Source organism: Aythya marila (genome assembly GCF_965140915.1).
Source record: "Aythya marila genome assembly, chromosome: 5".
Taxonomy (NCBI): Eukaryota; Metazoa; Chordata; class Aves; order Anseriformes; family Anatidae; genus Aythya; species Aythya marila.
Genome location: NC_139046.1, coordinates 6435725 through 6448188, shown reverse-complemented (window position 1 = coordinate 6448188; position 12464 = coordinate 6435725). Strand labels below are relative to the sequence as shown.

At 41.4% G+C, this 12464-nt stretch overlaps 1 protein-coding gene across 2 annotated transcripts in view; it reads right to left on the bottom strand.

Moving 5' to 3' along the window:
• The window catches only part of HIF1A (hypoxia inducible factor 1 subunit alpha), a 33031-nt gene that overhangs the window by 15691 nt on the left and 4876 nt on the right, over positions 1 to 12464 (bottom strand). For both annotated transcript variants that reach the window (XR_014317638.1, XM_082762157.1), the window contains exons 2-4: positions 3120 to 3310; positions 2164 to 2309; positions 1979 to 2063 (exon numbers count right to left, since the gene is read on the bottom strand). Coding sequence is in view for 1 of the 2 variants with exons in the window: in XM_082762157.1 (XP_082618283.1) it covers positions 1979 to 2063; positions 2164 to 2309; positions 3120 to 3310 (422 nt within the window). In the remaining variant the exon portion in view is untranslated. The remainder of the gene's footprint in view (positions 1 to 1978; positions 2064 to 2163; positions 2310 to 3119; positions 3311 to 12464) is intronic.

Genomic DNA, 12464 nt, shown 5'->3' with positions numbered 1-12464 from the left:
AGTGTGGAAGTTCAGAACACGCAAGCTTACTTCTGATACAAGCTTCTATAATAGTTTGCCCATCCTCCACAGGCAGCAGTTGCGATGAAATTCTTCGTGGTGTGGTTTGCACTACCAGCTTGATAAAATCCATCAGAAAACAGTAAAGCCACTACGCTGCTTTGTCTATCACTTCCAGCAGACGCAAAGACTAATGGGGACAAGCCTACTCTTTGCCACATCATAACCCTCAATAAAGGAGGAAAAGTAATAATAATGCAGAGTTCAGAGAAACAGCCTTATTTCATTATGTTTTTAAAAGAGCTAAACCAATCTAGATGTTCATAATTGAAAATCATGCAATGTTTTGGGATGAAGTCCTGATGCTTAAGGCTCTGCTTTAAGCAGCAGCTGTAAAAGAGGGAGCAACTTTCTCAAGTCTGATGTTATTTTTAAAGTCACCAGCTTTGAAAGTAAAAAAACAACCTTCTAAAATCAGAAGGCAGTTCAGTTTCTGCCAATGGCAGCTGTTTTCATTTGCACCTGCACAATCCCAAAGAGAAGTGTTTAATACTCAAATCGCAATAATTCCACTGATGTAAGAGGTGCAGTAGCTGCAACCTGGGAATAATAATAAATATAAAAATGTACTATTATTACTCTAATTTAGACTTCTGTCTGCCAACTTCATTTGCGAAACAGATTTAGTAATAATGTTTTCCAGACATCGTATGCCAGTCTGGTCAATTTAGACATGCGAGAGTTGGTTTGCATGAAACTCACTCACACTACGTTTTTAAGAACATGCTTTTGCAACTAGACCAGCTTTTACACTGCTTTTGTGACTTTTTCCCCCTCCAAATACATCAGTGTATTCCAAGAGGGGAGAAGAAAGAGGGAAATGTCTAATTTAACCTTAAAAAAACACTTCAGTATTAGGGACAGAGAATTTTAGAAAATGCTTACAAAGTCAAAGTCAGGGCCCTTACCACAATGATACTGTATCTGGTCGCTTCCACTGAATTAAATACAATTACAGCTATACAAGAAAGCAGAGGTCAGTCCTAATGACATGGTAATTTATGACTACCTAGATTCAGAGTCTATATAACCCTCTTGTTTGATGGAACAGGAATTAGAGAGGTCCAATTTTAGATTTATAACAACTGAGTAAAGCAGATTTGTTTGGAGACATGCATGTTGCCAAGTCTTTAGAGTCATTAACAAACCTTTAGAAGACTTAAAGGCAGTAATTGATGGGCATTTGTTAAATCCCAAAGCGTACAGCATATGTGAATATGGTGTTCTATTCCCTTCCATGGAGGAAGGAAAAGTCTGAAATCTGTGAAAAGATACCAATTTCATGCACCAGTTAAAAGGTGCAGTGAAGCATAAACACCGAAGCCCAGAATTAACAGTCGCTTTTTGGGGCTTTCCAAGTGTTCTTTTTTATTCTTAACAAAGCAAAGAGTATCCGATATCCCTAGGACCACTACCCAATTAGTTTTTCTGCGTCCTAAATATACGATCATTTCTGTGTACTAAATGTAACACCACAGATTTCTGGAAGAAGCCATTTGCTTTTAAGCTGTCCTGCAAAGGCAAGCTGAGACCAAGACAAACATAACAACTTTACTTCTCCATACACTTCTATAGCAATCACTTACGATCATTCTCACTCAACCTACCTCTACATTTATTTAATTCCTGTAGGCATGCTAATTCTTTCAACCCTCAGTAATTCTGTTCATCTTTTTAATTATTTTTTTAACATTAAAAGTGTACGAATAAAGTCTTATGTGTCCTAAATTAGAATATCTCCAAAACATTCTGGCTATTTCTGTTTTTATTATGTCTGAAAATGACTTACTTTGAGATCTAGGCAGCAAAGCATACTAGTTTGTTCTCTCAATTCCTTTACCTGGCAGATATCCAACTGTACTAATGCCAACAGGAGCTATCCATAAGTAAATTAAATAGATTGTTTTTTCATTCTCACCATTTCTGTGCGTAAGCATTTCTCTCAGCTCTTCATGGTCACATGGATGAGTGAAATCAAATACACTGTGCCCCGTCAACTCAAACTGCAAAAGTAAGAGGTATACAGGTGTCTAACTTCATACATACAAAAGTGTAACAACTTTTACAGATTTGGAGCAGTCTTAGGAAATGTCAATATTTCACCTGAGTGAGTCCCATACACTTGTTCACATTTTCAGACATGTAAATCATGTCCCCATCTTCAGAGAGAACCATGACAAATCCATCAAGAGCTTTCAGGTAGAAACAGTTCAGTTCCTTCTCCATTTTGGCTTCTGTCTCCAGCTCACCTATAAGGACCCACACATTTATATTAAAAGTAAGCATCAATCATTCTTTGCTTACTATCAGGAATGACTTCTGGCACCAGTCTGCAAGGAGCCAATCTTGCAGGGCTGCTCAGAAGTAGCATAATTTACTTAAGTAAGTGATAAATTAAATTCAAGGTCTACCATGAGTCAGAGAAAATCAGAGTGACATTTAACATCTGTGCTTTGATACAAACACCAATAAGCCTCCCAATTTAAGGAAAGTCTAGTTGGCAAAAATACTACCATTTGCCTCAAAGAGACCTTACAAAATTTTCTCAGGGGCTTCCTACGAGACAAACAAAGCTACTCCTCTGTATGGTATAGGTAGGTGTAGATGAGTACAAGTTACTAGTACAGCATCTGTGGCAGATGTACCCTGGGTTAACTTCACCTTCAGTAGAATTCGAATCATAAGAATTTCTTCCAATTTACACTAAAGAGAAACACATACAGTTAGCTACGTCAGCCCTACACCAACCTTCTACAGTTTAGTAAAGCCTTAATTCCCTAGGGTTAAAAAAAAAAAAAAAAAAAAAAAGTTAAATGAAAGAATCTAACTCTGGGAGAAGGGTCAGAACAGAGAGAAACAAAGTTGATTAAATTAAACACTGGCCATATTTTCTTGGGCCGTCTTTTTGCTGAAAGGTCTTCTATCTTCCCATATAAAGGATGCAACTATTAATTGTTTTTCAACTGCTGAAACATTTTAGCAGTTGAAAATTGAAAGTCTCATTCCTCAACATATCTCCAGTCCCTTTTCCAGATCCTGCTGACAATTGATCTGCTTACCAGCATCCAGCAGCTTCCTCATGCGCAAGTAGCTGATGGTCAACCTCATGATGGAGGCCTTGTCAAGGTGGGCGCTCACCGTGTGCGGAAGAGGCAGCTGATGAGCAAGTTCGTAGAAGACTTCCGACTCCTTGCTTCTTCGGCATCGAGCTGCATCTCTTGATTTTTCTTTCCTGCGTTCAGAACTAATCCTGTATAAACAAAGTTTGGGGTTAATATGAAAACTACGAAATTCTCTTAAGTTCAATTTGAAGCTGCCTAAGCTGCCCAGGAGCCAATTAACCAGTTATTGAAGTTGGATTATTTAAAACCTCAATTTATATATTTAAATGTAATTCTGTATATACAGCTCTGCAGCAATCGGGTTCTGACAGAATTAGATTCAAAACCACAAAGTCTTCCAGCAGAAAAAAAACAGTTCTTCACAAAGACATCTACAAACTCTACAGTTCTCGCAGTCCTTGTCTCACACCTTGACTGCTGCCTCTCCAGCCTCCAAACTTTCTACTTCCTGGTTCTTAACACCTAAAATTCATCCAAAATACTACAGTTTAAGTTTCTAGTCTAATGCTCCAGTAATATCATTTCTACTCTCCACGCTCTTCCTCTTTCCACCCCATCCCTCACATGCTAAAGCTGTCATTCATCCCTACGGAGCCTGCCAAACAGGTCAGATAAGCAAGCCTACCCATACGGTGTGAGGTGTCCTGCTTTGCAAGTGCTTCAAAAAAGTCCCCTTCCCACTTCTTCCTCCAGCACAGCCCCTTGCACTGCCTCTTCAGCTCACATCAAGTCAGTGACAGCTCGCCAAGAGCAGGCACAGACACAGCTGTGCTCCTCAGCCATGATCCCAGTAACCCTCCCTTTTCCAGGTGCCCACATCAGTGGAAAATAACTGCACTGAAATGTGCTTTTACTTTTAAATGGCCTATGGAAAGTAGTACCATATGGTTTTGCATCTTTCTTTTTTAATATATACACACATATGTATGTGTGTGTCTTTCAAAGGCATCCCATCTTCTGCTTACATACAACCAGGATGCAAAACGCAGCTGTACTGATCTGTAGGATCCCCTTTTTCCTATCTACTTGAATGCAAGTTGTAAGATAAATAACATGCCCACAAACACTGCTTTTATAATTCAAAGCACATGAATGTTACCATAAAGAGACCAAGCGTCACTAGCTGAAGATGACGGAAGATAAGCCTTTGTTATACTGTGTTATATTTGCTACCAACAGTTTAGGAAATACATTTTTTTTTTTTAATTTCAATAGACTTAAAAGGCAAGCAGTAGCATTGCCAATTTCTCACTGCTAAGTTTGTGCAAAAAAATCTTTTTAATTAGCACATCGTCCTGCGAGAGGTACCACAGATGACAGAGGAAAGTGATTCACTGGCTGATAATACCCGGGCAATAACGACCAGGTTCAGTGTAAGCAGTTAAACACATGCATAAATAATGTGCTGCTCGCAACAGCCAAAAAACCTGCTTCGTTTGTGCACGAGCACCCAAGTGACCACACTACTGGTGTACATAAGACCGACCTGGGAAGCACGAATGCCTTGAAATAAAGAAGTTTAAAGGGTTGTTTTAGAGACAAAGTGAGCCATCAGGATTTCTTCTGTGACTACCTTAATTTTTGCCAACTTTGGGAAACTGTAAGGCACGGATGGGATACACCATGCCTGTCTTCTACCCCTTCGGCACTGCCAACAGCAGAAAGCATTAAAAGCTTTGTTTTCTGAATCCTACATTTTATAATAGGTAAGGTATATTTCATAATAGGTAAGGGTGTGATTGTTACCTCCTTTGTGGCAGAATCAGGTTGCAAGGTCACAAAACCAGCACTTCTTTATCATGAGAAACAATATATCAAAATAATAGTAATGGAGGCCTTTGGATAACTAATTTATGGTTATATTAGTTTAAAAAAATCCTGATACACAGTAAATCAATCAGTTTCTGTGAGTATAGCTTGCGTTCCCCAAACAGGTAGCACAAAATAACTGATGATCTCTCTTATTGCAGATTTCTGTCCATTCAGTCTCAACCTGAAGGCAGATATTCCTGCTCCAGAACTGGTATCTGGGTCTGAGAAGTTTGAGGTTCCCAACGTGCAGGTGTAGTCTGAATGTCACTACTAGCAGCCTGAAATGGTCAGGCTGAAACAAATTGAATACTGAATGTACAATACTGAAAAAAGATTTCAGTAATTTAACCTGATTAAGTATTTCTTACTGAAGTCAGGCCTCAAGTACCTTTTCTCTTGGAAGAAAACTAAGGGCGGAGGCGAAAAACCCTTCCCAATTCTTTGTCCTTTTCCCGGACCACAGAGCTCACTTCTGACACAGGTAAAACAAGTAATTATGCTGCCTTTGACAGCTTCACCTTTATCCTTCTGCTTTAACCCTTGTTAGCTACTCATTCCAGATCCCTTCACATGTGAAAAATTTGCTCTGCTACAGAAAGACAAGGGAGAATTACTTGAAGTAATTCACTTCCATCTGCCTGGCTGCCAGCACCTTGCTATGGCTTCCCTTTAAACTGCAGGCAGCACTGTCATGTAAAAAAATGAAAAAAAAGAAAAATGGAAATAGCTGCTCACCTCACAAGTTGTAAGAGGAAGAGCTAAGATTGTATTTTCTTTGTGAACGCTCCATGTTCTTGAAAATATTTCAGCCACTTTCTAGATTTTGTTTGGTTTTGGCATACTTTAGCACACAACTTCTCGTGGCCACTGAATTATTAATTACCGGCTGAAATACCGCTCAAATCAAGCTCATAGCACCGCCGTTAAAAATTAATCCCAGAGCAAGAGAACTGGGTGCTGCCTGCTGGAGCTCTGCCCGGTGTTACAATGGGCAAAACTCATGTGAAGCCGAAGTGTTTGCACCAAGTGCTGGTGTCCCAGCAAAGCCAAAATGTTAATACCAAGAGCTGGTGTCCACGAGGCAGGCTCTGGTCTCCCCCTTGCTATATATTTCCTTACGAGAAAGGCTACTACTATAGATAGATGGTTAAACTGTACAGCACAACAGCTTGCTATTTTTAGCTGTTGTTGAAAACTAAGCTGTAACTAATCGGAGTAAAACCCAGCAATTTAAATAGGAAGATTAATCTCCAGCTTCAAAGAGCGTTTCTTTACTGGATCAAATTAATGGGGAAAAGGTCTTTCACAAATGAGGTTTAATTACCAAGTGAAGTCAGAGTTACCTCAACCTGGGATGGCACCAGATACAAAAAAGAAAAGCAAAAAAATCCCTTTACTGTTGTAACTAATCTGAGCTTTGTTGCTTCGAGTTGCACAAAGTAAATGAGAAAGCACGGTGTGTGCAGCTGCCCACAAATTTCTCTGTAGTCAATTAAAGGACGTTGAATTCCCATACAGAAAACACATCTCTGAAGTGAGCTCCGTCAGCAAGCATAAAAAGGGAGCTCAAGGAAGGGGCCTTTAGACACTAAGATGTGAACTAGCACTAAGATTAAATAAGTCACATAACTGAAGAGCCATTTCAGAAGTGCCTATGCTTAAAAATCACGGTCTCCACAGCAGGCGTACCCTGTAAGGGGAACGGGAATCCAAGTCCCATTTAAAAGAAAAGCAACTTCAGAACGATTTCAACCTCCTGCTATCTGTTTCGCATAAAAGAAAGCCACCTAAGGATTCGGAAGAAAGATCTCCATTGAAGAGCAGATTATACATGCAATGAAAATATCAGAAATGCCCACTCTAGGCAGGAAATTGCATGCGTTTTCAGGTATGTTTCCTGCCCGATTTCAGTGCCAGACATTCGTTTCCATTTTGTGTTCCCACCACCAGAATACAGAAGCAGAAATCAATCTAACGCAGGACACACGCTGCAGCTCACCGAAAACAGGGCTCTGCTGACAATATTAAGACCAATACTCAGCACAGCTTACATGTGAGAGATGTTCGCATGTAATGGCTGAACAAACAGCTGAGTTCCCAAAGCTACCCAAGTCAGACACCCGAAGCAAAGCCCTATTTCACCACCAAGATTCACTGCAGCTAAACTAAGGGCTCAGCTGAAGGGTATTACCCAGGCTCCCACTCCTGCCCCACACGAGAAGGGCTTTAAAACAACGGTGAATATAAACAGACGTCTTACAGCAGCCTTTCACAGCAAGCAAGAGCCAGCCCAGCAGCCTTCAGGCAGAGCCCACCAGCAGCAGCCACACGTGCACCGGTTGCAGATGTCAAGGCAGCCCCCGTACTCGACATGCAATGCCTGTAATTGCAGCCACATGGGCTACTGGGGCCACAGCATCTTTCTTAAACAATTCATTGTTCACCGAATCATCCCCAAGACCCCACCACGGCACGTTTCTACAAGCAGCTCCACAGTCTTCTTAAAATAACCCTGTTTTCCTCTCCTCAAGTATAAAACCAATCCACGGCCACACTGAAAGCTGCCCCATTCCTCCTTACTTAACACCACTAACAGAGACCAAGAAGAACCCTGGAAAATGCCATTAGTAACCAATACATTGAAATTAAAAATTGCTAATGAGATTTAAGACCTGCACACTGACCAATTTTTATAGCTGTGGCATATGAACTTTGCCTCGTTCTAGTTTCTTAAATCATCACCCAGCGTCAAGGACAACTCTGCATCGTGTACACAGCATTACATTGTTTTACTTTCTTCTGTATGTTGCTGTACTGCTATTTATTTTCTCTCCTTTCTAGCTGCACACTTGTTCATACTACCTTACCCTTCCTCTACTCAGATTACTCCTTTGTAGGTGTTTTCAATTCCCATGTAAAACAGCTATTGTGCACACGGGAATTAATCCGGCCTCATCTTTCCTGACTCAGGCCTGAGAACATTCTTTAAAAAAAAAGTTACAAACATCTCGTGTTAGTGATTCACAGTCCCCTTCTCAGAATTGTTTTCCACAATTGAGTGAGTTTGTATACTGCATTTAAACAGTTTCACAGAAGTGTACCATGTGGAAAGAATACAATCCAAATGAATAACGCGTCTCAAACGCTGTAACTTCTCGTTATGGATCTTTAAGTGGCTTTCAGTTCTGATCTCCTTCGTTTGCCAACACAAGATTTCATACGCAGTGCTCCCAGGTCAGAAGCAACTCTCCCGAGACGGTCAAAGTAGTGCCAGCAACAGCAGGCTTGGACGACCACATCTTCTACAACACAGCTTTGGTTTTTCTTCTTTAAGCAATAAAGAAGACAAGATGCAGCTATTGCAATAAAATCATACATTAACGCTGTATGTCAATTGAGGGTATTTGAACTCAGAAAGGAGACGTGTAAGTGGCCTTGCGTTTAGCCCTTCAGGTTGAATTTTCTCCTGCAGTTCGAAGGAAATGGACATCAGCCTAAAAGGGAGCTTCTGCCAGCACCGCTGTGTGGGACAGGGGCACAGCTCCTGGTCTGCAGGTACCTCCACGTGGGCATCGCTGCACTGCTGTAACCAAAACCTCACACCGACAGCTCTCACCTGCCACCACGCAGCAGTACACACACGGACATGGGCTTGCTGGAAAGGCACGGGCTGCCCAAAAACACACTAGAGCAGGGCTCTGCTCTTCAGGCTGCGCTGAACATGCTCTGGTTTGATGTCACTGTGGTTAGATTCGTTCAGGGCTGCTGGTCACAGCGCTTACCGAATTCTTCTTCCACAGAAAGAGGACCCAGCCGAGCCCAGCGCTTACCGCAAACTAGCGCAGCACAATTCAACTTCCATAAAGTGGCCTTCGTAAGAAAACCAGGTTTATGATGTAAACAGAGGGCACCACTCAAATCCGCTTTTTTAAGCATACGGCAAGTGCATGATGAAGTGTTTTTTAAAACAACACAAAAACAACCCCCTGCCCACCTTCTGCCCAGCACACACATGGAATAAGCCTGCTTGTCTTAAAAAACAGAAGAGCCAGGCAGTGGGGCGAGGAAGAGGAGGGCCAGAGGACCTTCATCCTATATGCCACCTCACAGGACTGCCTGCTGCTGGCACCCGGCCTCCTGAGAGCAGGGAAAGGCATTTCAGATGCCGCTCTCCAACATATAACGCAATCAGAACTTCCAGGTGAAGGAATCATCGAGGGACGGGCTCTCCAGGACCTGCAGTGAACTTCCATGCACATTTTCCACAGGTTTTTCTTTGCAGGTTGGTGTGGAAGGGTGCTCCTTCCTTCCTCCTCCAGCTGCACCGCGCAATTAGCACGAGCTCTCAGCTTCCAGCTCACGATGAACTCCAGGCTGCGGCTTCATCTCTTCTAGCTTTGATGTGATTTTAAGTATCACTGCTTTTGCCATTATGGCCAATTTATCAGTTTTCCTTATTTTGTAATCTGTGTAGAATAACCAACACCCTGATCTCCTGCGCAGTTGCGAGCATGTGATCTTCTAGATGAAAGTCTTGCTCGTTATGAATTAATGAACTTAAAAGCCCAGTAACATAACACAGAAAATTAGCTACTGTATTTAAAGGATTTCTAAGATTTTAAAAGAAATTTAACGGTAAAAACTAGAGTAACATTAAGGCACAGAAACAACACTTCTGTATGTAAACTATTGGTTAAGCTTCATTCCTTTGTACATTTTCTTCTGACAAAGCAATTTAAGCTGCTTTCTTTACATTGCTGTGGTTATTTAAGGGCATGTAACATAATTTGAACACCACTAAAAACCTCTTAACTGCAAAGAAACCTAACAAATTAAGAGCAAGCAGACAGTTCAAACTGAGTTAGCTTCTGAATGAGCAGTGCTTTGAAACCCATCCCTACCTGCGGAGTGATAGCAGGGGCTGGCTCTCCTTGAGAGCTACACGGTGAACAAAATACAGTGAGAGGTTTTACTACCAGGACCATGAGGTCTGTATAAACAGACGTCTTACAAACAGGTAAATGATGGCATAAAAGAGCCAGCAGCAGCCTAGCACTCCTAAAGCTAGTGCAAGGCCACACTTCCAAGATTATCTATCAACTGTACTTGGCCTCGTGCTGACCTGGAAACCCTCCTTCTCCCTGCTTAGAAAACATAAGAAGGTAAAAGCTTCCAAATTTAGTATTTCTAATTAAGAACGTGGTGAAGCGATTCTGCTGTGTCTTACTATACAGTGTAACCCCCAGACATTTTCACTGTGCATAGTAATTTACTGTGTAAAAATAATCATAGGACATACAAAGGCTGTTTGTAAGAAAATCCAGACTTTTTTTTTCAACCATGTTATTTGGCTTTTTTTCTTTTAAATAGCTGTACTCTACCCTTCGGGGGGAAGGGTGCATGGTAGTTAAATCATGGTTATTACTAAAAAACTACATGAAGATGATGCCTGGACACGGACAGAACTAACCTTCAAGTGCTCTCCCCCCTCCAACACTCCTGCTGTTAGTAGCTCTTGCTTCAGCCAGGCTCACAAAAAAGATGAAAAACATATCCCTAAGATGAGTTCTTCACTTGACCTCGCAGCTAACACTGTTTTAGTTAGGACCTAGTCTATCCTCACACAGTTGGAGACTCGAGTTTTCCAGAGCAGAGACTGAAGGTTTTTCCTCAGTGCTTCAACGCAGGTTCTTCACCTCATCTCTTCACCTTGCATTCCTCAACTGCTTTCGCCTAGCAGGGTATTTCATGGTCAAAGGTTTTAAGAACAAAATAAAAAAAAATAGAAATAAGCAATATAAAGTTCTATTTCTCTGTATGAATAAAGAACAAACAGATCCAGTGAGCAGTCAAGAAAAATGCTTACATCAATAGCCAGGATAAAGAGCCTGCAGCAGTGTCAGTTCCACAGCCAGGAGATTCAATGGTTTGCACGAAAAAAAGCCTCTTCTGAAGGACTGAGCACCAAATACTCCTCTTATCAGCTGAATCACTTCCATTTAGAGAGTCCCATTTGCAGCCTTTGTACGTGACATGATTGCTTCAAGTCTTCTGTTCCAAGGAATACATTCCCACCTCTTCCAGCAGGTGTAAGCATGGGGAAAATACGAGGAGGCAGGCTTCTGAACTCCCTCCTGGCCTAGCAGTTCATTAATTACTCGCAGTTGTGAGCAGCGTGAAATAATTCCACAAAAACAAGGTTCCTGGCCTCGGTGTTCTTTTCCTTCTTGAAACATAACCTCCACAAACCAAAACCAGATGGGCGCTATCAGTTAGGACCGAGGGGATCACGACGCGTTCTGGTAAACAACACGGGGCAGCTTTTTCGGGTAACACATCCAGGGTTATTACAAAAGGAGTTGAAAGGGATACTTAGTAAGGTACTTGGGATATTTAATAAGTTGTTTGGTAAAACCTTCCGCTGCTGTAAATATAATAGCAGAAATTTCTTCACACAAACGCGATGATTCAGTTTCCTCAATTCTTCACTTGAAATTCAGGCTCTATTTTAACGTGTCGAGTTATAGGATCTCTTGTAACATTTTTCCTCTGAATGCTTAACAAGTATGCATTCATACCACCCCAAATTAAACAGAATTGAAGTTTCTCTAGAGTCTATAATGCACATGGCGTTTATTATGTATTAGATATCTTAAAGGAACTACAAATGGATCTACTTGAAGCACCAGTTCTCCACCGTCCGCAGACACCATGTGAAATAGCCTGCTAGAAATACCTCAACATTTTAAAACACCACATTTTTGTACAAGTCACCGTATCACCAGGCTGCAACAGAAAGCAATGACGAATTCTGCATGTGACGAAACTCATCGATGCACTTGGAGATATCAGTTCTGATATCTTGGATCAAATCCCCAGGCTGGTACGAACAGGCACAGCTTCAATGAACCCGTGCTAATTTACATCAACTGAGGCTATGGCTCCACATCAAAGCAGCCTAAAGCATTCGTCACCAACGTAAACTGTATTTAAACATACATGTATGCTGGCATGTATTCACTTGACTTCATGTTTCTAAATTTCAGAGCTTAATTTTCATAGAGTTTTATTTTAAGATAAATAACATCTCAGTCGAGGAAAAACTTAACAGCCTTCACATCCAACTCTAGTTTGGAAATCTGTATCTTTCCTGAATTTTCTGTCATTAATTAAAACACAAAGGCTCCTCTTTTCTCCTGGGCCATTTCTGTAGTTCCCAATGTCATAAACGCCCCAAGCATCTCCCGTTTTGGAGCAATACTCAGTGGAAAACAAATTCTCCTGCACGCTCTTCTGCCTGCCCTGATACAGAAGAGGGTTCTTGAGAGAGGCTCCAAAGCGCTCAAACTTTCTCAAATCCAAAAGAGAAAGGGCTGTTATGACATGAAAAGATGAGTAAGGCCTCCGTTCTTTCCATGCATTGCCTAGGATTTTTTGAGGCATGTAAACACCTGCCTATGGTGAGATAAA